This window comes from Trachemys scripta, chromosome 11 (assembly GCF_013100865.1).
Source record: "Trachemys scripta elegans isolate TJP31775 chromosome 11, CAS_Tse_1.0, whole genome shotgun sequence".
NCBI lineage: Eukaryota > Metazoa > Chordata > Testudines > Emydidae > Trachemys > Trachemys scripta.
The window spans coordinates 61,991,516-62,016,172 of NC_048308.1; the positions used below are offsets into that span (position 1 = coordinate 61,991,516).

The 24,657-nt window shown below is 46.2% G+C and overlaps 1 protein-coding gene across 1 annotated transcript in view; it reads right to left on the reverse strand.

Annotated features, from left to right (window-relative positions):
• The window catches only part of PCBP3 (poly(rC) binding protein 3), a 116,168-nt gene that overhangs the window by 32,280 nt on the left and 59,231 nt on the right, over positions 1-24,657 (reverse strand). The window contains exons 6-9 of the mRNA XM_034786453.1: positions 17,082-17,213; positions 16,432-16,560; positions 13,601-13,675; positions 4,874-4,915 (exon numbers count right to left, since the gene is read on the reverse strand). Of these exons, the coding sequence (XP_034642344.1) occupies positions 4,874-4,915; positions 13,601-13,675; positions 16,432-16,560; positions 17,082-17,213 (378 nt within the window). The remainder of the gene's footprint in view (positions 1-4,873; positions 4,916-13,600; positions 13,676-16,431; positions 16,561-17,081; positions 17,214-24,657) is intronic.

The following is a 24,657-nucleotide window of genomic DNA, read 5'->3' on the forward strand; positions in this document are numbered from 1 at the left end:
ATATGAAGTGCTACGCACGTGTGTCACAGGCATGGGGCGATACAGACCAACATGTCACATATCCTAGAGTTGTATGATCGTGTTATAAGAGGTGCTGTTGTGAAGCATAAGTGAAGGGGACACAACTGAAGTTGCCCAGGGAACCTTAACCCTGAATGCCCTGGGTCAGACAGCCCACTGAAGCAATGCCAGGTTACATCAGGGGAGCATCTGGCTTCCTGGCAGCATGCAATTAAATCTCTGTCTTCATGTTGCAGTAAAGCAGCCTCTTGCATCTTACTTCTTTGTTGTTTATAAAAAAGGACAAAACATGTAAAATAAATCATGTTTTCTATTTTTATCAATATTTTGTCCAAAAAATACGTCCCAATATTCATCTGTATACTTGCTCCTCAAAAATCTTCTGTATTCTCTTCATCCCCAACACCACTCCAAAATAATAAAAGCCACAACAAATGTGAATACTGGCAAGAATGAATAAAAATTGCAAAACTAGATGTGGACAGTATAGGCTTACGCGAAATATCCACGCAGCTATCTGTCAAATAAAGGATTGTCTTTATTTGTGATGAACACATTCCAGGGAGATAGTAAATCAAAACCAATAAGGTTACCTATCAAACAAAAGGAGACTCTGGTATCCTGTTAGTAGCTAGCAAGAGCTGAGGTCAGTAAGCGTCTACCTGGTACACAAGGGATACATGTATTCCACAGACCTCACCTTGCCCTGGTCTCCCATCTAAGTACTAACCAGGCCCATATCTGCTTAGCATTTAAATACAAGCATCGAGACAAGCAAGCATATTAGTATAGCAATGCAGCTCCTTTCTATCACTCATCCAGTCACTGGCTCTTCAATCAACACACTCTACAAATTTCATAAAATGATTGCCAACTATAGAGAAAGCGACCACTTCACTCACCACTGAAATGCAACCACCTCTGAGTAGAAGTTGTCAGCCTTCAATCTGCACACAGAAAAAATATACAACAAAGGAGGCCAGGAACGAAAGAATATCATAACCAGTGCCACAGATTTTGGGGAGTAAAATTTCACCATGGCACTCATTTTTGTGGAAAGTGCAAAGGCATTTCTACTGAACACAACTGATCAGGACCTCAACTTTACATTTTATCTAAAAGTCGGGGTTCTAGCAGCACAGAGCTACTAACCCCATATGAAGTTCTACCTCAGTACTGCCTCAGAGGGAAGAGCTCCACCAGTATTACTTTCTAAAGCACCTGCAGGTATATGTCATAGCTGGAAGACTCACATCCAAGTACTGATTATGGCCAACCTTCATAGCGTAAAAGATCTGACAAAATCACATCACAAGGCCCACAGAATGCATTTGCAAATAGACTAACAGAATATGAGCTTAATATTCCATTAAATCACTAGGATCAGTATTCATGACCCTCATGGGTTTGTCATATCCTGGATTGTTTGGGAGGCTGTGCATGCAAACAGACACAATGGAGCTGACCTTAGGCAACAGCCTGACCATTGTCGGCAGAGGAATATGCCTTCATCATGGTCTAATCACCACTTCCTGCAGGAGGGTCCTTCCACTATGCTAATACAGCAAAGGACCCAGCTCTAAGAGCCTGGTCTCCGCGACTCATAGACTTTAAGGCCAGAAGGGACCATCTCACCCACCCCATCCAAGCAGGACCAGTGTTAGACTTGCTGGGCCCCAGGGCAGAAAGCCAGAGTCCCATTGCATGGGGTTGAAGCCCAGGGCCCTGAGCTCCGCCACCTGGGGCTGAAGCAGAAGTTTGAGCAATGTAGCTTCACGGTGCCCCCTGTGGCATGGGGCCCTAGGCAATTGACCAGTTTGCTACCCCTTAGTGGCGGCCCTGGCTTTTATATCCAGAAAACCAGTTCTTGTGGTACAGGTGGGCCGTGGAATTTTTATAGCATGTCGGGGCGGGGGTGGGGGACTCAGAAAAAAAGGTTGAGAAACACTCCTCTAAAAGACATCTAACCTCTGGCTGCATTATTTAAGTCTTCAAATTATTGTTTAAAGTCTTCAAGTTACAGAGAATCCACAATTTACACTAGTTCAAACCAGCAAGTGACCTGTTCCCCATGCTGCAGAGAAGGTGAAAATCCCCCAGGGTCTCTGCCAATCTGACCTGGGGGAAAATTCCTTCCCGACCACAAATATGGTGATCAGTTGAACATTGAGCACATGGGCGAGATCCTCTAGCCAGACATCTGGGAAAGAATTCTCTGTAATAACTCAGAGCCCTCCCCATCTACTGTCCCATCCCCAGCCACTGGGGATCTTTGCTGCTAGCAGTCACAGATGAGCCACATGCCATTGTAGGTAATCGTATCATACCATCCCTTCCATAAATTTATCAAGCTCAGTCTTGAAACAAGTTCGTTTTTTGCCCCCACTGCTCCCCTTGGGAGGCTGTTCCAGGACTTCACTCCTCTGATGGTTAGAAAACTTGTTAATGGTCAGTTTATATCCATTTGTTCATGTGTCAACATTGACACTTAACTTAAATAACGGCTCTCCCTCCTTGGTGTTTATCCCTCTGATGTATTTAGAGAGAGCAATACACCCATGTTTCTCTCTTCCTTTCTCCTCCTTTGTCACTTCCAATTGATAAGTTCCCAGCTTATATCAAAAATTCTTGTTGTTCATTACTAAGTGAATGACCTTCCACTTTGCACTATTTTAGTTTTTATGTTTTCCCCTTTTCTTCCCTTCCCTTTTGCCTCTGAAATAGGAGGTGGTAGAAAACGGTAAAAAATGAAATAATGAAAAAATTCCATTTTTGGTTTCAAAAAAGCAAAAAAAAGAGGGGGGCGGATTTCAGGGGCCATTTCTGGAAAAATCTGAAAATTGTGCATTTTTTCATGAAAATTTTGGAGAAAATTTAACTGTGTGAAAAACACACAGTGTCCTCCATCAAATAAAGAAACAAATTCACAAACACAAAATAAAGGGGGATTCCTTTTCCTTCCCCCCTCTCTGGAGGGGTGCTGGCCCAGGGTGCAGTCACTTTGGTTGTTTCCGCTGCACAGACGAGAGCAGCCTCTCACCCTGGAGAAGCCTATCTCCCTACTACCCTGCAGCAGCCCCGAGGAGGGGTTTTCAAAGGCCTCAGGCAGCCCTTCACTGGACTCAGGTGTCCCTAGTTGACCTGAGGTAACCCCTTCTCAGCTTATAGGGCAGGGGTCGGCAACCTTCTGTACACGGCCCATCAAAGTAATCTGCTGGCAGGCCATGAGACATTTTGTTTACATTTACCGTCTGCAGGCACGGCCTCCCACAGCTCCCAGTGGCTGCAGTTCACTGTTCCCGAGAGCCGAGTAGCTGGGAGGTCTTCCTTCCACCTATGGAATGCTAAAAGACTGCCTCTTTTCACCTCACCTCAGTGCACTTGCCCTAGTTCATACCCACCATTATAAAACATATGGTTTGGCCTTCTTCCCTGCTTCTCCTCACACTAAGGAGGGAATGCCTCAAAATGACAGAACGGGTCAGCAAGGGAAGATACGGAACAGGCCTATACCGCAGGAGAGAGTTGCCTCCTGGAGATGGTGGTGTCTGTATCCCTCCTGCCTTCCCTTGGGGGACCTGTCGAGGAGGATCATTTTAATTTATGCTGGGTGCTGCACACGACCCACACAGGTGAAAGCTACAGAGGGGATGTGTTTACTCCCTGCTCACCTGAGCCCAGGTATTTCTAACTAGAAATAAGCATTAATCAGGAATGAATTTGGCACAGAGGCTCCTTTTCTTTCTTTCCTCTCTATGTCGCCTCTCCCCACAACTAACGTTAAGATCAACAGAAAAAAATCCACAACCTTACCAGAAAAGACAGAGAGCACCAAGGGCCTTCCGCTACAGTCTTGACTAGGAATTGAACTCAACACAGAAACCTGTGTGGCCATTCATTTCTAGGGGTCTTTTGGGTGTTGCTTGTAAGCCAGGCTGAAGAGAGTGGTTGGGACTTTTGTTCCCTTCCACCAAAACATGAGGAACGTGTGCATCTATGTTTAGGCTACTGAACAGTTTGACTGTAAACCAATCATAGAATATCAGGTTTGGAAGGGACCTCAGGACCCCCTGTTCAAAACAGGACCAATTCCCCAGGCAAATTTTTGCCACAGATCCCTAAATGGTCCCCTCAAGGATTGAACTCACAACCCTGGGTTTAGCAAGCCCATGCGCAAACCACTGAGCTATCCCTCCCCCCATAGTAATCACCCAATGTGGGCTCAAACCCACAACCCTTAGATTAAGAGTCACGCTCTACTAACTGATCCAGCCAGGCTCTAAAAGCTAGCTGGACTCAGTCTAAAATAATCGCTGGAAAGTGGGGAGCGAAATCAGCAGCACCAGACACCCAGACTTCCTTTGCAATACGACCGAGAACATACCCAAAGACAGACCACGCTGTGGGAAGGCACAGCTTTTAGAAAGCTAAGTCTATGAGACAAGCAGAACGCTCTAAGCTTTCAAACATAGCTACCCCCTCACAAGAGCCCCGGAATAAGCCATTGTGTTTCATTAGCAACACTTTATGGAGAGGGGGACACAGAGGGAAAAGGCTATTTTTGACCATTCTCTGAGGCACAAAATGCATATAGGGTTTATGTCTTAGTGAAGGGATAGCACTGAACAATACAAATAATTTAACATCAGGCCAAGTCCTCAATATGAATAAAGTTTAGTGCTAATAGGTTAAAAGGCTATTCAAGGTATTACAGATACTACACACAGACTGTTACTTTGAGAATATGCTATTAATATTATTGTCTAATATTAATATTAGTAGTAATTAACAGTATCATGCAGGTGACGTAAAAGAGTAAAATGGGTATAAGAAAAATTAGGGTAAAACTCACATCCGGGTGTGGAATTGCATATTGTCCCTGAATTGTATAGGCCTGCAAGAGGAAAAGATACGTCATTAGACTTGGATGTAGTGTCCATTTAAGCCCTATGCCTCAGCTGCAACTTTTATTCAAACTCCTTCCCCCTGTAATAGCCAATCGGGGAAGGGGGAGAAGCCCCTTACGATTTTTGGAAAAGTATTTTTTATGTATAAATGAAGCCAGACAAGGCATCCACCCCCACCCCATAAAGAACCCTATCATCACTGTTAAAACCGCGCCTCTCACAACTCTTGTCAGCACTGGTTTTTTGGACTGCCACTATAAAGCACTCAGCACCCCAGACTGCTGGCACACTGTTGACCTTCGAGTTACACAATGAGCATGCCTCTCTGCTTGAAATGATTTCTGTCACAGGGAGCAGCGCTGCCCACCAAGCAACTCCAGAGCCGTCACTTAACAACACACAATTATAGCGAATGTACGTATGAGTTCCCAAGCGCCTCTCTTTGGATTCCAGGATCCTCATTTAGAGGTCAGCACTGGCATGTCACTGCAGACTTGCTGCACAGTCCTTACACCCAATGCACAAATTGCCCTGACGGTTTTTGATCAGTGGTACACTTGGGAAGCTGGATAAATACATAGCAGCAGCTGGCAACCTTGGAAAATCCCTTGTCATGTGACCACCTCCAATCTCTCCAGTGTGAATCTGATTAAATAACTCTACGGTTATGAGTAGGGCCCTACCACATTCACAGTCCATTTTGATCAATTTCACAACCAGGGGCTTTTTTAATTGGTCAATTTTATGTTTTTAGCTGTTTACATCTGAAATTTCACAATGTCGTAATCATGGGGGTCCCAACCCACAAGGTACCAGGAAGTGGGTCTGATCCTGCCATTCCAGAGCTTCCATGCAAGGCAAGTCCTGACCCTTCCCAGCCTAGCAGGGACTCACAGCTAGGACCCCCACCCCCAGCTGGGGTGTTCCCAGGAGCAGGGCGATATTGGACCCATCTCCACAAGTCTCCTCCAGCTGCAGGAACCTCTGGGACTACAGCTTCCTGCAGGAGGGGGAGGCACTCCAAGGTGGGTGTGATCTCCCCCTGAGAACGAGAGTGGCCATGCAGGGGAAAGACAAGTCCTCTCCCTCCCCAGCCCAGCCAGGACTTGCAGCTAGGAGCCCCCTGACTGAGGCACTCCCAGCAGCAAGGGGGAGATCAGATTTCATGGGGAAAGGCTTATTTCACGGTCTGTGACACATTTTTCAGGGCCGTGAAATTGGTAGGAACCCTAGTTCTGAGGTTGCAGGAAAGGGCGCCATGTTGGGTGATCAGAATGCTGCTGTGTTTGTACTGAAGAGGTTCTATGTAGTCGGCATTCCCGTATCACAGGGGCTGAGACTGAGGGCTTGTCTACAGCTGTGCCACTGCAGCGCTTAGTCATGACGCTACCTATGCTGATGGGAGAGTTTCTCCGTCGGTGCAAGTACTCCACCTCCGGGAGAGGCAGTAGCCGGGTCACTGGGAGTTAGGACAGTGGTTTCCAAACCCCTGAGCGATGTCGTTATACCGACATACGTTTGCAGTGTAGACCAGGGTTGGGAGGTCACAACTATAGAAACATTTGAGTGGAAAGCAAATTAATGTATTCATCCCTGGATTCCATGCTATGCCATGAAACGCATATCACATGTGGTTCTTAGGGGTTACGCTGTCCATCTGTTCCATGTGTGTATCATAGAAGTGCCTTCTAGGAGTTGATGGGCATTCTACATGCTGTGGAACTGAGACCATTACAAGTCAGGCAGGGAGGCATTTAGGCCACATCTATGCTGCAATCGTGGAGGGGGAAGGTAGACATACCCGCGCTAGCTTTAATGTAGCTAGCTCACTAAAAATAGCAGTAAAAACATGGCAGCGTGGGCTGTACAAGCCCGCTTGGCCTCCCTGGGTATGTATTGTCATTGCTAGCCTCCACTGAAGCCCCCATCACGGCGTCCTTTTTAGCTTCTAGCCAGATGAAAGCTAGTGCAGGTACTTCTGCCCAAGCCGTAAATCATACCATGCTGCAGAGACCGATCCTTAGAGAGAGGGTGGGCTGCGGGTTTGAATTTATTTCTGAGAACTTTTTTTCTTTTATCTAGAGACCATCCTTTCATGATAGTCCAACTTGAATTTAGAAGTTGCACAGCTGAACAGACAACGCAACTGCAAGCCTGAGTCACCTCTCACGACCAGCCTGATCCCTCAGGGACCGGCCATCCGACAGGAGCTCAGCAACCACAAGTTAGGGCTGGGCCCTAGCTCTCTAATAGCTTGAACCATAATTGATAGAGCTAAATGGCTTTGTACTGGGGGTGTGCAAAGTGACATCCTACAAACATCACCATCACTTAATATACAGCAGATATTTGGGAAGCCAGTATTAACCAGGGCTCTGAATTTGCCAGCGTGCTGCTACACTTATGGCCGGAGCATGAGATGTGCGCAGAATATACCAACTGTAAACGGCACCAACTACTTCCCTTTTCCCCCTGTCCATGGCCTATACTCCTACCCAGAATTGATCATTCTGAAATAGCGTTCTTCCTCCAGACAGAATTTCCATCTGTCAGTGGGAGTTTAGCCAAAGGAAGGTTTCCACTGGCAGAACTGAATCCTTTAGTCATATTCATCTACCCATCAAAACATTATGGCTGGGATTTGCAAAGCCACGTAAGAGATTTGGACATCCAATTTCTCTTACAGTTAGCGGGAACTGGACATCCAAACCCCACGTCTGGCATTGAAAATCTCAGCCCATAGACATGCTAACACTACAAAGCAGGGTATTTACAGAAAGAAAAATAATTCAGTCCAGGATCTGTGGCTGGTGTAGGGAAAAGGGGGCTAAGGAAATGTCTCTGTCCTTGGTACTGACTTCAACAGACAGCGATTTCCCCCTCCTGGCCACTACAGATGAATTGTCTCTATCCACTGTCCAAAAGGGACATAGCAACAGTCACCGAAACAACACCTTTGTGCAGAGTGAGTGTGATTTGCTTCTCAGGTCTCACAAAGGGTTTGCTGAGCCCTGCAGCTCAGCATTTTGGAAGAGTTTGTTTAGAAAGAAACACTCAAATCAGTGACAGAATGGCCTGTAATGTGTAGAATGAGCAACGAAAGGCCCAATTCTGTTTTACATCATTGATGGTGTAAGTGAGCCCAGAATCAGACCCTAAACCCTTCAGTTATTTAGGTGTTTGTGATGTCATCATTAGCTTTTGCAGGGGTAATGCAAAATCCTGCTCTCGGGTCTTAGAAAGTGAGAAATATTTTGTTTACAATTATAAAATGTCCAGTATTTATACACTTTTAATCTGTACACACATTATGTTACTACATTAGGGTGAAATGTACCCCGGGCAGAGATGCAGCAAAAGTCCAGTGTGCCATTTATGTCTCACTTATGCCCTCAAAATAGAGCGTAAGTGGCATTTAAGTGGCATGTAGGCCTTGTGGTGGCTCTCTACATTGTGGTGAATTTCACCCGCTGTAATTCAGGGTTTGGTGTTTTCTAGGTATCTTGTCTCTTCAGCAAAGTTTTGCAACAATCCTTTAACATACTCTTTTTAACACTTTGAAAATAAGCATTATTGTCTGCCAACAGCTGTAAAGCAGATGTCCCAGTGCTAAGGAGTTTATTGGGTAGTAATACATAGCTGATTCATTAAAACATTTTTCAGATGATTCCAAAATAAATGGCATAAAGGATGGATAACACTTTGTAAAGGGAGAGTAAAGACAGCAAAGAAGAGGAAAGTCTCGTAACCTTTGAAAAGTTACATCCCTCTTTGCAAAGCTGTTTGGCTCAATCATATCTTGAGCTTGCTGGGGTGAAGATCAATAACAAGTGTAGAGAAATCGGACACAAAAGCCAATTCAGTGTTTTCTTGCCATCAACAATTCTATTCTCTGATTCTTAGAACATTGACAAAGATAAGGTGGGTGAGGTAATATCTTTTACTCGCATTATACATGTCCAGTCTCCAAAGGGTTAAATTCCCATTGCCAAATCTTTCACTCCCTGGGCTGTATTCACACACGGTATAGTAATAGAAAGGAAAACAGAGTGAGGATGTTCTCTAAATTGTTCAATTTTTCCTTTAAATTTCCATTTGATATTTTGCTTTGATTTTTTTTTAAATGGTCAGGCTCTGAACATAGTTCATTGGTGTACACGCTGGTCAGCTCCTAATTACAAATCAGGTCCAAAAGGATCAGTAATCTACATACTTATTTCTAATGGGGACTCGATAACTAGAGATGTCGAAATGAAAAGTGGTGCAATAAGCATAACTTAAATAATGTCCAAAATAAACAGCCCAACCTCTTGAGGCTATTCTGTGATACCTTTCGATGATTACATCCAGAATTAGCCACAAATAGGACGGTGTCTTGGACAGATGCAAATCAACTTTCTTAACAAATAAACTGGATACAGTAGTTGTTTTTAAAAGGTCAACATTTCCCAACAGAGACTTTAGAGATATTGCCAATCCAAAGCACATGGAAAAACCACAGAGTGCTAATTGTAAGAAAACACTGGTATTTTAATGGGAACCACTGTAAATATATTTGAAAATACTGGAGTTTTACTACAAGTCAAAATGCACCTTTAGTTGATCTACATGCAAATTCCCATCGCCCATGGACCTGGTCCACACTGTAGTTTTCTCAAACACCTCCCTTCTGCTGCCATGTGGCATACCAGTGACCCAAAGGGACACACTGCTTGGAGCCCTCCATTGCTTTGACGCTGGAGGTCTCATGCCATCAGTCAGGTGTGGGGCCTTCCCTCCCCTGGAGAGACAGGGGGTATGGCCTAAACTGTGCCATCTGCACAGAGGGCCGGGATCTGTGTGCGGCTCCTGAAAGAGCCACGTTGCCAGGGCTCAGAGGCGGGGGTGGCTCTTGGAAGCATGGAGGGGGAAGCTGTGCATTAGTTGCTGAAGGTGCAGCGTGCACTAACCTGTACTACCTCAGTGCTGGGGAGCAGTGGAATCTACAGGGCCCAGCCAGCCCCTAGCCCTGCTCCCTGCTAACCCATAGAGCCTTCCTTTGCACAGTCCCTACAGAGGGGCTCCCAAAGGATCCGGAGCATGTTGTGGAAGCGGCACTCCCTTCTTCCCCTTCTCCCCATCCAGGATCAGAGCTACCAAGTTCTGCTCAACTCCATGGGTGACATCTCACCAGGAATGGTCACTGACTCCCCTCAGGGTGCCCCAGGGCCCAGGGCTGCTCTGGCAAGGAGGCAGGAGCACTCCCTCTCTGCACAGGAAGTTGGGTTGGGCAGATGCATGAGCAGCTGGGGAATGGGAATTCAGAAGTGACTGGGGAGCCTGGAAAAGTCAGTGGGGTCCAGAGCATTTCAGGGAGTCAGGGTCAGAGTGTGGCAGACTGGGTTCACTGAGTCATTGCGAGTGGGGTGGAGAGAAAGCACTGGTGGAGCCTGAGGCTGGTGGGGGTTCCTGGTGGAATGGGAGACCCTGAGACTGTTGGGGGGTGTTGGGGATAGAACAGCCTGAAGTGGAGAGGGGGGAGAGCCTCAGCAGTTGGTGGGATTGCTGGTGGGTGGCAGCCTGAGGCTGTTGGAGGATTGTTGGGGGGATGGAACTGCCTGAGGTGAGTGGGGTGTGACAGAGCCTCAGGCAGTTGCAGGGTTGTTGGGGGGGATGAAACAGCCTGAGGTGGGGGTGTGGGGTGTGGCAGAGCCTCAGGCTGTTGGAGGGTTGTTGGGGGGATGGAACAGCCTGAGGTGGGGGTGTGGGGTGTGGCAGAGCCTGAGGCTGTTGGAGGATTGTTGGGGGGAGGGAACAGCCTGAGATGGGTGGGGTGTGGCAGAGCCTCAGGCAGTTGGGGGGATTGTTGGGGAAGCGATGGGGGGCAGTACCTGTGCCAGGAACTGTAGCTGGGGATGATGAACTGGAAACTGCCTGCGGGGGTGAGGTTACATGGGAGTGTGGCACTGAATGCCTGACACCCCTCAACTCTGCTGTATACATGGGGAGATCTGAGGCAGCTGGTGGCATTTTCCCCTGTACATTTGTTCTTCCAGTCCCAGGACAGGGCACTTGCCCCTTTCTGAGGCAGAGCCCTTACAACTAATGGCATCTTATGCAGAGTAGCTAAGGAGTTTTTTTTATACAGCCAATGAGGATTTCCGACCTCTAGCGCCCCACTTCTTTCCTTGAAATAAACCTCTGCTCAAGACACCAGAAATTTAACAGCAGGGGGAAGTTCCTTCCATCTTACTCTCCCTTTTGAGAAGATACAGTTCACTCCACAGCTGGACCCAAAGCTCTTCTGCAGGACTGCTGCTCAGAGGACAGTGATACACTCGATTTAGCAAGCTTTTGGTGACTGGTTAAAAAGTCAGATGCTAAGTCCGCATTCTGCTGTGTGTCCTTACCATGTGCTCCCATACTTGGTTTGCATTTCTGCTACCAATTATGGGCTGGGGGAACAACATGCTTTAAACAGGGTTGTCTTGGAAGGCACATAGATGTTTAGCTACCATAAAGATATAAATTGGCTACTAATGCCCATTTTTCCAAGGGCACACATTGGAGTGGCTCCATTTTTGAGCTCTAAATGGAGAGAACTCCCAGGACTCCCCTGGAAGTCAATGGCACCTGCAGGTGCTCATCCCTTCTGAAAATCAGGCTTGAGTGTTTCAAATTGGGCACTCACTCACTCAGGCACCCAAAAGGATGTTTTGGGAATTTTTGGCCACACATTTTTCTGTTTGCTATCATTGTGGTTTGAAGGGAAATTACTGGAGACTGGGAGAATTCCCATCCTAATTTGCTTCTTAGATACAACAATGATGAATCCTATAGAAAACAGAGATTTTATTGGAGACAATTAGATTAGACAGATGACATAAGTGTAATGAATGTCATTGCAAGCTGGACCCCAAACTTCAGAATAGGGCTACCTACACATCTGGAAATGCCCTGAGCACTTAAGCCCTCTCTCTACAGAGTTGCTAGGGTTTAATTCAGATTGGTTTTATAAGGCAGTTGCAAACCAATTTCAGGGTTTCCATCCAGAGGTTTGTACTGGTTTAACTAAACTGATTTTTTAAATGACTTCAGCTAAACTGGTGCAACGAGGTGTTTAGAGCAGCCCCCTCAAGTCAGCTCCAGCCCTAAGGAATGATGTGTAATAAATATGGCAATGTAGGTCTCACAGGGGCCTCGCTGACAGTCACTTCCATGCTTGAGGAGTAATGAGAAATCACAACGCTAGAGGAGAGATGGGGACGCTAACATTTACTTCACATTTTATATCAGTTTTTAAAATTCATGTAATGCTTGATCTATGTTTGATTTTAAAAAATGTGCATTGATTATCTTAAGCAAAAAGCAGTGCCAGCAACCAAGAATTCAGACTCTGCAAATCTCCGGCAAGCCAATGTGGGTGAGTGCCACGAAAGGCACTAGTCACTACGGAAAAGAAAGTGCGGCTTCACTTTCAAAGGGTTTATAAACACATTCAAAGTTCCTTAATTGTGGCCCAGACTCTGCCCTGATTTACAGGCAGTAAAGCCAGTGCAATAGTGCCTGTTATTTTTCAGTCCCTCCATTAAAAGCAATGGTGATTGTGTAGTAACAAACATTACTGGTACAGCATTATCCTCCGCTAACGGTGTTAAAAATGTGCAACACCTCCCTGGATTGTGGGCTTTAATAAAAGGCCCAACTCAGGCAAAACTTTAATGAGAGGGCTGTGTAAATAAGGACTTAGTATCCAAGGGGCTGAGTTTTCTCTGGGAAGCGCTGAGCCCCCTAGCCCCAAGTCCAGTCCTACTGCTACCAAAGTGATGGTTAATTAGAGCTGTGGGAAACTTTCTGAGTGAAAGTGAAACTACTAGAAGTGAGAAAGCTTTTGGAGTCCTCTGAGAAAATATTAACTGGCCTATCATCATAGGAAAAGCTAATTTTCACTAGAAAATAGGAACATGTCAGTGAAAAAGGCTTCATTTTTATGCATCTAAAGGTGAAATGTTGCTCAAAACTGAGCAGAATATAAGAAAAATAAAAGCTAAAGTTCCAGCAAAGATGGGGCTGCAGCAGAAACATGCCAACGTGTGATGTTTTACATCACAAGTGGTATTTTAACTGTGGGTAAGCATCCCAAACAAACTAGTGAAAAGCGTTCCCATTCCTCACAGCACGAAGGGATCGATCCGGCAAGGCGCTCAGTTCTCCGAGACAAACCCAGCACAGCACTTCAGCATGTGTTGAATATCTACGGGTTAAGGTTCTTTCTTGGATCAGGACTAGCGCGCCCAGCACCTTACCTTGCAGACTCAAGCCCCAAATGTGGGGAGGAGCACGTTCCAAACTGAGTGCTGCCTGCCTGCTAAGAATGTTCAGTGGTTTCCGAGAATGCAAGACAGCATGTAAGCGGATTGTAAAATTCACTTCTATTCCCAGCAGTTTGGCTGGAGGAAGAATTTTTCATACTCTCCTCCCATGGATGGAGCAACTAAGCCAGGTATTCAGGAAAATTAACCAAGAGCAGTTTAGCAAAGAGCTTTCAGTCCAGCTGCTTTGGCACAATATGAATGGGATGAAACCATGCAAGTGAGAAGGCGAGAAAACCTGAGTGCACTAACAGGCAGCGGCTGGTGCTGCAGTAAAAGGCTGAGGTTGGCAGTGGAGGCCGCAAGCGGGTCGGCTCTTACCTGACCACCTGCAAAAATGACAGGGGTGGAGGCGGGCTTTGGGCGATAGGGAATGGTGGCACCTTTCGGTGGGGACTAGGAAAAGGGACAAGGAGAGGGAGAGAGAACATTAGAACAGCTTTCCTGAAACAGCAGTAAAAAGAAAGTTAGAAAGCAACCAACCCAACACAGGTCATGGACACCACAAGGCACATGAATTCTATTAGCTTGTCCTTGTCCCGCAGAGATTCCTTCAATAACTTTAACAGAAACGTTGGGACTGGGCGAATATCATTTCCCAATAATAGGAGACAAGGGAAATAGTCATATGAACGGGGGAGAAAGTCCTTAAATTAAATGAGATGAGGCTTTTCAGCAATTCCCTTTCCTATGGGCTTTACTCCAATGAACCTTCTCAGCTTAATCTATTTCACTCTCCTACACTCATCACCATACACACTGTAGATACTTATTTTTCTGCTAATCTACATTCATAATTTACCAGGCTTTTGTGCATGAGAGAACATCCTAGCAGTACCACCCTCAAACTCTCATTGAAGACACGTGTATCCAGAGACAAGTGGCAATAGCAGGATGTGCTGGCTATGGGATATGCAGTGGGGTTGCTAGGGAGATAACTTGTTAGGAATACATATAGAGAAGTTTTCTTCATATCGTAGCCTTTGTTACCATCATCAAGCTATGTTGTACATATCAACAGCTGATTACAGCATCGCATCGGTGATGGCAGGTGTTGGATGTGATGCGGAGGCACTATTGTAGAGCACAACACACTATAGGTGTGTTGGAGGGAAATTAGAGTGAGAAGATTGTACAACCGATTGACCATCTTTGTCTTCTCCACTTAAAAAAATCCAGATAAGCCACCAGTGCTGCTGATCCCACTTTTAATCTTACGAACCTTGCAACCATTGCAATGTCTTTGGGGCAGTGACTGTCTGGTTACTATATATCTACACAGGACAGTGCAGGGCTGTAGTGGAATGGGGTCTGCTATGTGGTGCAGTAGTAGCGATAATAATAATAAAGAGCTGGTGAATGTAATATACAAACCCAGGGCAGCTTACAAACTATTGTCACACAAAGGCTTGGAAATGACCCTGCCTCTCCACTGAGCTCTATATCTTAGAAGAAAAGCATTTTTGTATAAACCTGCAAATCAGAAATGATGTTTATTACACTCAGTGGTAAGTGATTTCCTTGTTTCCTGGTTTAGAAAGGAAATGGCATACAGCTATTGTGACCCCTTTCCGTGAGGTTACTGTACTTCTGAAAGGGATCACGCTGGGGGCATGGGAGATTCAAGTCCTTTGCTTATCCACAGAATAGGGACAGCCCAAGCAGCAATTATGCAAGTTGCACACACAGGAACTCCAACAATGTGCTGGTGGAACAACTGAGAGTGACTGAAGAGCCACCATGTAGCCATATGCTGTTGGGAGGGTTCTCCCCACACACACCCTCTGTCTTTTCATCCTGCCACAAGTCAATACCATTGGCCAATTCAGTCTCCTGCTTCAGCCTGACCTGCCTGTTGTGAAGGCCATGCAAGAGCTGTATTCTGTGACTATTGCTCTTAACAGTGTTTGTGAGAGGTGTGTGCGGAGTTCTGTCGGAGAACCAAATCATTGTTAATGCATGAAAGAAATCTTGCGAAAGCCTCTTCCTATGAGTTTTCAGACCGAAATGTTTGGATCCGTATCCCTTATTGTTTATATTATATACAATACGCATTGTAACTACACACACAACTACTCTCCGCAGAACGCACGGCATATACAATCAGTATGAGTATCAAGAACCTCCCAATAAATATTAACACACAGAAGAACTGTGTGATCCAATCCCCCAAATGAACTACAGTATTTCAAGGCTCTATATTCACAAGTCTGCTTTCTCTCGTACTGCATTAACAACACGGGAAAGATGAGAATGTCACTGGGTAAGTAACAGAAAGGTGACAGGATTGTAGTGAAAGTCATTGTAAAGCTTTACAATAATTATCGATACTTCGGCTCAGAGACCTATCTCCCATTTTGACCCAGGCTTCCCATTTGCCTCTACTGCCATAATGGGCACTGAATTCTGCATCTCCAAACAGGTACCTGGTGTTGCAAACCTGCCCATCACTGGTGCAGCCCTGCCTGTGATTACTGCTGCTCCAAACCCACCTCTGCCAAAATCCTTCTCCCAACCTCCTCCCTCTCCCAACTTCCCTTGCTAAGAGCTCCCCAGACTCCAGTGTGCAGAAGGCTGATTCCTGCCTTCTCTCACATACTAAATACAGTGACCATATCGCTCCGGTCCTCAGACAATACCGCTGCCCCATTCATTTCAGGATCCAGTTCAAAATGATCTTCCTAGTTTTTCAAACGCTCCATGGTCTTGCTCCAGCTCATGTCACAGATCTTATTTCTCTCTATGCCCTTCCCACTCCCCTTGCTTTTCTAGCACTGAGCCATCTGTGTCCCACCGCACAAGCTCTTCAGCCTAAGGGAGAGAGCCTACGGCCTCCTCATTTCGAAAGCAACCTTCTTGTGACTCTACCGCTGACTGCCCCTCCATCTCATTTCAAATCTCAAGAGAAAATATCATATTTCACTTATCAGTTAAGTTAGAGTTCAGCCCAGACTCCATAACTAGTAAATGAACAGAGTGCAGGGCTGGCCAAGAACACATATGAGGGTTTTAAAATAAAGGTACCAGGAAACATCTATGATCCAGTAACTGAGGGTGAACAATAACATCAATAGCTATTCCAGGGTTTTGACTGTAGTTTGGTTGTTGATAGCTTTTCCTATATACTTTACCCCCATTGTTACAGACTGTACCTCCAGCATCACCACACAGATCTGTTTGACACACTGGATAATTGCATCGGGGGTCCCCGAAATTGTCACTGCCCGCTCTGTGGAGTTGGGCAGCATGTCCCCCGCCACTTGAACCTGAGCACCTGTTGACTGGAGAAAGCAGGAAGGGAGAGAGAGAGAGAGAGAGGAAGAATAGCAAAGTTGAATGCACAGCAGCTGTAACAATGAAAACACCTAATCGTCCCTTCCTTTGTAGTCAGCTGCAACTTCAATGTGCTCGTTTTTTGGTGCGTTAGACCCTGGTTAAGAATTGCTTGCTTTGCAAACATTACATGACCATCACCCTCCCTCCTCTTGCCACGCCATGTACACAGTGAATATGTCAGTCTTCAAGGCCTGTAGAAGTCAAATGTAATGCCGGGCCAGTGCTGGCAGGAGCCCGTGTCAGGAACATGCTGGGATCCTTAGGAAATCAAAAGTCCCCATTTAACATTTCTGAGTCAGCTGCCGGTGGCAGGCATTTTGCTGGAGGTGACACCATTTGTGAAGCTGGCTGCATGTGGATACCCACTGCAGAGGCTGCAAAGTCAGTTTTCCATTCTCACTTGAGTTAAATGTAGCTTTTAAACGGTGCACTTACAACGGAGGTTTAAGAAAAGGGTCTGCCTTACCTCCCTGATTTCCTTAATCTTGGAGCCTCCTTTGCCAATCAGTGACCCACACTGGCTAGCAGGCACGACCAACCTCAATGTTACTGGCGGTTTACTGGTAGCAGTGCTGTTACTCATTGAGTTGATTATGTCCTTGGGAAGGGGAAAAATAAAACTGGCTTTATTATTCTGCCATACACACCCTATCCCAACTGGTGAAAATATACAAGGAAGGGGACAGCTTAATCTTCCCTTAAATTGCACATAGGACCATATCGTGCTGTCAGAAACCAAAAGCACTGTCAGTCAACTATTTCCATAGCTCATAATTATCTATCTTAGGTGTCCGTCTGGTTCCAGTCACTGCTCTACACCCGTAGCTGTCCACAGACCGTACCTCCCAGTTTGGTGGAGCCATCTGTGATACCTTCTTGACTAATATCTAAGGCATCTCTATTTCTGATGGATTAATCTGGTGCTCGTGAAAATGAGGAAAACATAGCATTGATATTATTCTTGTAAATCATAGAATCATTGGACTGGAAGGGACCTTGAGAGTTCACCCAGTCCAGTCCCCTGCACTCATGGCAGGACTAAGTATTATCCAGGGGTGGGCAAACTTTTTGGCCCGAGGGCCACATCTGGGTATGGAAATTGTATGGTGGGCCATGAATGCTCACAAAATTGGGGGTTGGGCTCTGGGATGGGGCCAGAAATGAGAAGTTCAGGGTGTGGGAGGGGGCTCTGGGCTGGGGCGGGGGGTTGGGGTGCAGGTGGGGGGGGTGAGGCTCCAGCTGGGGGTGCAGGTTTGGGGGTGCAGGAGGAGGCTGGGACCAAGGGGTTTGGAGGGCAGGATGGGGGATCAGGGCTGGGGCAGGGGTTCAGGGCACAGGAAGGGGTTGGGGTGCAGGCTCCAGGCAGCGCTTACCTCAAGCAGCTCCTAGAAGCAGCAGCATGTCCCCCCTCCAGCTCCTACACAGAGGTGCGGCCAGGTGGCACTCTGCGCTGCCCCATCTGCAGGCACCGCCCCTGCAGCTCCCATTGGCCGTGGTTGCTGGCCAATTTGAGCTGTGGGAGCCGCACGGAGCCATGGCATGCATGGAACGGGGCAAGCCCCTGACCCCGCTCCTCGGCTGGAGCACCAAAGTGGGGCAAGCCCCGGACGCCGCTCCCCGGCAGGAGCTCGAGGGCCTGATTAAAATATCTGAAGGGCCAGATGCGGTCCCCGGGCCGTAGTTTGTCCACCCCTGATCTACAAAAACAACAAGGAGTCTGGTGGCACCTCAAAGACTAACAGATTTATTTGGGCATAAGCTTTCATAGGTAAAAATGCATAGCATCTGAAGAAGTGAGGTTTTTACCCACGAAAGCTTATGCCCAAATAAATCTGTTAGTCTTTAAGGTGCCACCAGACTCCTTGTTGTTTTTGTAGATACAGACTAACACGGCTACCCCTTGATACTTGCCACCCCTGATCTAGACCATCCCTGACAGGTGTTTGTCCAACCTGCTCTTAAAAACCTCCACCTCCAACAAATTCACAAATTCCAAACCCAGAAGAGACCATTGTCATCATCGGGTCTGATCTCCTGTATAACACAGGCCACAGACATGCCCCAAAATAATTCCTTTTGTACTAGAGTAGATCTTTTAAATATTTAAAATTGCCAGTGATGAAGCATTCAGCACAGACCTTGGTAAATCGTTCCAATGGTTAATTACTATTACTGTTACAAATACACAACTTATTTCCAGTCTGAATTTGTCTAGCTTCAACTCCCAGCCATTGGGTTATTTTATAACTTTGTCTACTAGATTGAAGAGCCCATTTTCAAATATTTCTTCCCCATGTAGATACCTACAGACCATGATAAAGTCAACCCTTACCCTCCTCTTTGTTAAAGTAAATAGACAGAGCTCCTTGAGTCTATCACTATAAGACACATTCTACAATCCTTTAATCATTCTTATGGCTCTTCTCGGACCTCTCTCCAATTTACCAACATCCTTCCTGAATTGTGGGCACTAGAACTGGGCACAGGATTCCAGCAGCGGTTGCACTAGTGCCAAATGCAGAGGTAAAATAACCTCTCTCCCCCTACTCAAGATTCCCCTGTTTATGCATTCAAGGATTGCTTTAGTCCTTTTGGCCACAGCATCACACTGAGAGCTCATGTTCAGCTGATTATCTACCAATCTTTTTCAGAGTCTCTGCTTCCCAGGATAGAGTCTTTCCTCGTGTAAGACTCGTGTGACTCTATGATTTTTGTTGTTAGATGTATATGCACTTATTCCTGGGTATTTAGGCCACATTTTCTCAAACTCACCCTGTGTCTCATAAAAATAAAGTGCAGGATCTTCCAGGGCCATGAGATGGAACTCAACTCTTTCCTAGCTAGAGATGTAAATATTGAGTGGAAGGTTTTCTGTTGAACACTAGAAGAGATTTTGAATGCCATACAGTGTTGGGAGTGAAGGCATATGTAGGCCTGATAGAAGCCTGAGGTAGATTTTAAGAGTCTGCTCTGATAACATTTAAGTATAAGCATAAGTAGAATAATCATCTTTGTGAGAACAAGAAAAGATAAAGTAACGAAAAATCGAGAAAAGATCGGTTTGAACTAGCACGACGCCTGTACTGATAGGGGAGGAGAGTTAACATGGAAATGAGAGATTAATACATATAAGAAAAGGTAACAAAAAATTATAAATAAGTTTGTGTAACAAAGGGAGGTTGAAGCTGTATAGTCTGGTACTGGAGGCAACTGTCATGAGATCAGTCTAATGAACTTCCCCCTTGTAAGTAACTGATCACTACTTGCTGAGTGTTTTGCCTTAATAAATATTTGTTAGATCAGTCTGTTGAGCAAGTGAACCTCAATCCACATTCTGGTGAGCCAGCGCGTTTGCAGCTTGGGCTAACAGCCAATATCCCAGGGACCGCGACCTACAGGTACTCAGGGGTTTAAGGCATTTGTAAGGGACAATGGAGTCACTGGGGGGATATGTAGATAAGTATCTAGCCAGACATGGTGGGGTCCCCTTAAGGAGGTGGTCATCCTCACAAGCCAGAATCCGTGTCAAGTGGGGGCTAATCTGGTGGAAAACAACTTTTTTGGCAACAAGTTTGCTAAGACAAGGGGGAAAACCCTAGTTGTTCAGGGTTTGATCATAGCAGCCAGAGCTTTTGTGAAACAAAAGGAAGCATTGAAACTAGAAAGCAGAAAATATAAAACTCAGCTCAAGGATGTGCAGGAGGGGACAGACAAGAACAGAGAGACAAGGTGCTACACGTTCCAAGGCTTTCACTGAGACAGCCCAGGAATGAGTCTCCTAAGAAGCAGAATGGAGTTCTGCAAGCACAGCTAGCAGCAATGCAACTGGAGAATACAGACCGGGCAGGCGCTTTTCATCTGACAGGGCAACTTTTGGAAGGAGAAAGCATTGATGTGGACAGTGCTGTACTGTCTCAGGAGTCTCCACCTCCTTATAATCCACTTTTTGCTTCCTTGAGCAATCTGGATTCTAAAGCCCCCTACAGCTCTTGTCCCTGTGGAGCCTCTAATCACAGCCACAGCACAAAACAATCAGGGTGATACATGTACAGAGGTGAAGGCTAAAAACCTTTCACCACCAGAGATATCAGCCATAATAAAAAAAAATGGGTCCTTCTCCCAGGAGCAGGGCACAGAGGCAGTGTTAAAAGTGGCTTATGAAAACTAGTGAGCAGGTTGAATGTTGTGATCTGTCTAGAGGAGATTGGGAGAGAATTGTGCAGAAGGCAGTCAGCACTGGGGATTGGCTATGTAGTTCACAGGGCTATAGAGCTATGGGACAGTAGGAGTTCAGAGATTATCTGAGTTGTATTCAGGTCTGATGCAGCCATCACCACTGTCGGTGCTGAAAAATAGAAACTTGCAGAATATGATCGCTATAAATTGGCCATCAACAAGTTTAGGCTTGAAATTAGATGAAGGTTTCTAACCATCAGAGGAGTGAAGTTCTGGAACAGCCTCCGAAGGGGATCAGTGGAGGCAAAAAACCTGGCAGTGGGGGCAAAAATACTAATTGGCTTCAAGACTGAGCTTGATAAGTTTGTGGGAGGGAAGGTATGATGGGACTGCCTGCAATGGTGGACTGGCCTCCTTCCGGCGCTGACAGGGAGGAGCCACTCAAAGCCCCCTACCCATATTCATTTACACCAGCAACAGGGAGGACCACTTGCTGGCGCTCAGGGAGATACTTACACGTTTGCTGGAGACTGGTTTAAAGGTTAACCCCGGTAAACTCCAATTGGTGCAACAAAGGGTTACGTTTTGGGTGTCACCCTGGAGCAGGAGGTAGGTCCCTAGACCAGGATGAAGTTAGGGTAATACTGTCCCTACCTATCGCTGCTGAGGAGACGGCTCTGCATTCTGCATTCTGTTTTAGGCCTGACAAGGTTTTGCAGAGTTCATTACAGAGCTGGCTGCCCCATTGCAGGACCTGTTACTTAAATCTCAAGACTAGTCCTGGACTCACACACACACCTTGTGTGCCCTTAAAAATCAGTTGGCAACTGCTCCGGTGTTGGTAGCCCCATGATACAATTGGCACTTTAAGTTGTACACTCTGGGCAAGCACCGTGTTTGGGTGGCAGCTCTTACCCAGGAACGCCCTGGGAAGGACAGCCCTATTGCAGGGCCCTGATCTGCAGTACGAGTGTGAAGAGAGCATGCTGTGCACTCCTTGGGCTCTTCAGAAATGTCGTTACATTGTGGGGGGTAGCAAGGTTAAAGCATGTTCAGTTCATGTGCCTTTATTATTGTTAGCTAAAGGATAGATTAAGGACGGGAATGTCTCCAGCATGGGAGTATCCAGATGGATGGCATCCCTCTTGGGGGATAGCCTAGAGTGGTTCCAACTGCATAATCCAGCCCCCCTTGTAGAAAGGTTTACAATCCCAGGAGAGTGTGAGGAGAGTGTACCAAGCCCCAACACAGAGACAATCTGACTGGGATTTTTCTAGCAAAGACCGATGCTGTCTTGGGTCCTGATGGCACTTGGGATTACCCCTCCACATACACTGATGGTTCCTCCTACTATGTAGCAGGAAAGCCGGTTACAGGTTTAGCCTTGATTTATACCAGACAGGGCCAACACAAACTGTTTTCATGCCAGGCTCCCTCAACTCAGTGTGCTGAAATTGCTGCAGTGGTTCAGGCTATAGGAGGCCTGACGGTGGGGAGTGCTGGTGGCCAGGGAATTATATGCTCAGATTCAAACTGTGTGTGTAAGGCACTTAATGCTTTTCTTCCGTTCTGGAAAAGGAATGAGTGGAAAAGCAGTGACGGCAGGAGCATTAGCATGCAAGCTTGTGGAAGTCGTTGGATCGGGTGATGCAGGACAAGGGATTGACGGAGGTTTGGGTAGTGAAGGTTAAGACACATGCCAAGAGTGGAAAAACTAAAAGATGGAATTGTCTTAGCACGTGACCAGGATTCATCACCAAATTTGGTCTGCTGGTTGGATCATTAGCTTCCCCAGCCCTGGTATTGACTGGAGTGCGATGTGAATACTTATCCATGCAGATAGGACAGCAAAGGAAGTGGCCAAAAATGGAATTACATGGCCAGGAGAGATGGCCTCCACTGTGCTAGAGGCAGTATCAACCAGGGCCATTAAACAGAGACAGGAAAAAGATTTTGATCCACTGACACTACAAAAGGAAGATGCGGAAATACAAGAAATCTTAAAATCATTAAGTAGGGGAAGTGGTGTACTAAATAGGTGGGAACTGAGAGATGGGAATGGACTGCTTGTGGCTCGGACATCAGGAGATGACCCCTGGGCTTGGGTGGTCCCGGATGGATTAAGTGAGGAGTTCATGAGAACAGTTCATGACACACCGGCAGGTGGACATTTAAATGAACTTAGCACTAAAGAGCAAGTGTTTGCAGTGGAATGGTAGCCCACAGCAGAAAAAGATATACAGGAGTACATGGCAGCATATCTAACCCGTGCCAGAAATAACCTGGTGGGGAGGAAAAGAAGGGAACTGTTAAGGTCACAGGCTCCGAAGGGCCCTTGGGAAGGAATACAACTGGACTATACTGGAGAATTACCTACAGCCGCTAGAGGGAACAAGTATATTTTGGTAATTGTAGATGCTTTCATTAGGTGAACAGAAGCTATCCCGACTCAACGATGTACAGCCACCCCGACAGCTAAGGTGCTAACAGAACAGGTGTTCTCTAGGTCTTCCGAAGACTGTGGATAGTGATAATGGTCCAGGATTTGTGGGAAAGGTGATGAGGGAGATTTGTGAGCTACTACAACTTGATCAGAAATTCCATATACAATACCACCTGCAGCTCTGGGGATTGGTGGAATGAGCCAACTGGACTGATAAAACCTTGTTGAAGAAGGTGTTTTAATGCCATAAAGGAAGTGTGATGAAGGCTACGGGGGTTGCTCCTTTTAGGCTATCACTGGAAGAGAGATGAGACTCTGGGAACACTTATTCATTACCCCAGTGGCAGATGTAATGCAGTAGGTCATTGTAACAGATCAGTGGGCCAAGGAATTGGTATGGCATATACAAGATAGACATAAGATGGTGGCAGGAAACCTAGGGGAAGCCCATTGAAAAATGAAAAGATATTCTGGTGACCAAGCGTCTGGTGAGGAGTATGAAGTGCGAGATCAGGTACTTGTGCAGCATGTCTCAGGTAAAAGGCCATTTCCAAAAGCCAGTTGGGAGGGTCACTGCTATGTAAGGGACAAGACTAGTCCATCAGGTAAAGGGTGGTGTATCGATGGTTGCATGCTATGCAGCTGAAACTGTACAGAGAGCAGGACAGAAGGGAATCCACTGATGCAAAAAGAGGGAAGTGAGAATAACTGTTTTCTTTTTCAGGTGTTGACCATCGTGGGAGGCATAACATGCCCTGCCTGGGGGTCTGTGGAATTCGTGATCCAGCAGAGGAACAAAGTGATGACAATGCATGAGGGGAGAATGCCACTTTAGCCTTCTGGCTCCTGGATAATCATGCAGGAAAGTCTGCACTGTTCTGGTGCAGACTGGACCACAGCCAAGGTGGCGGAAGCTGCAGCACAAGCAACTCTCGGGAGCAGGTACTTGGACTGGCGGACCTAGATGGGGCAGTGCGTTACATGGGATGGTAATGGATAACCTAACCGTTTATAGGGCACAGTTAACCCACATGGGACATATTACAGTGACTTCAGCAGATCGTTGAAGTACCACCTATATCATGCCAGCAAAGTGACTGAGACTTGGACCTTCTCTAGGAATGTGAGGAAGGACTGGCAGAGTACCACCACCACTCCTGAACACACTGGAGTAACAATGCTTCCTACTCCAGAATTGAAGCAAGGTGATGAAACATGCCTGAAAGAGAAGTGGGACCCGACAATGGACTAGTGATAAATCCTGAACATCAGATTATGTATAATAATGTACAGTACCAAAAGATACCTGTAGTATTGAATTTAACCATTTTTACATTAGCACAGAAGCTCTGTCATGCAAAATATGTGCATTTCTATATGCAAATGCTAGCAAAAGTGGTGCCAAATTTCAGACAATCAATGG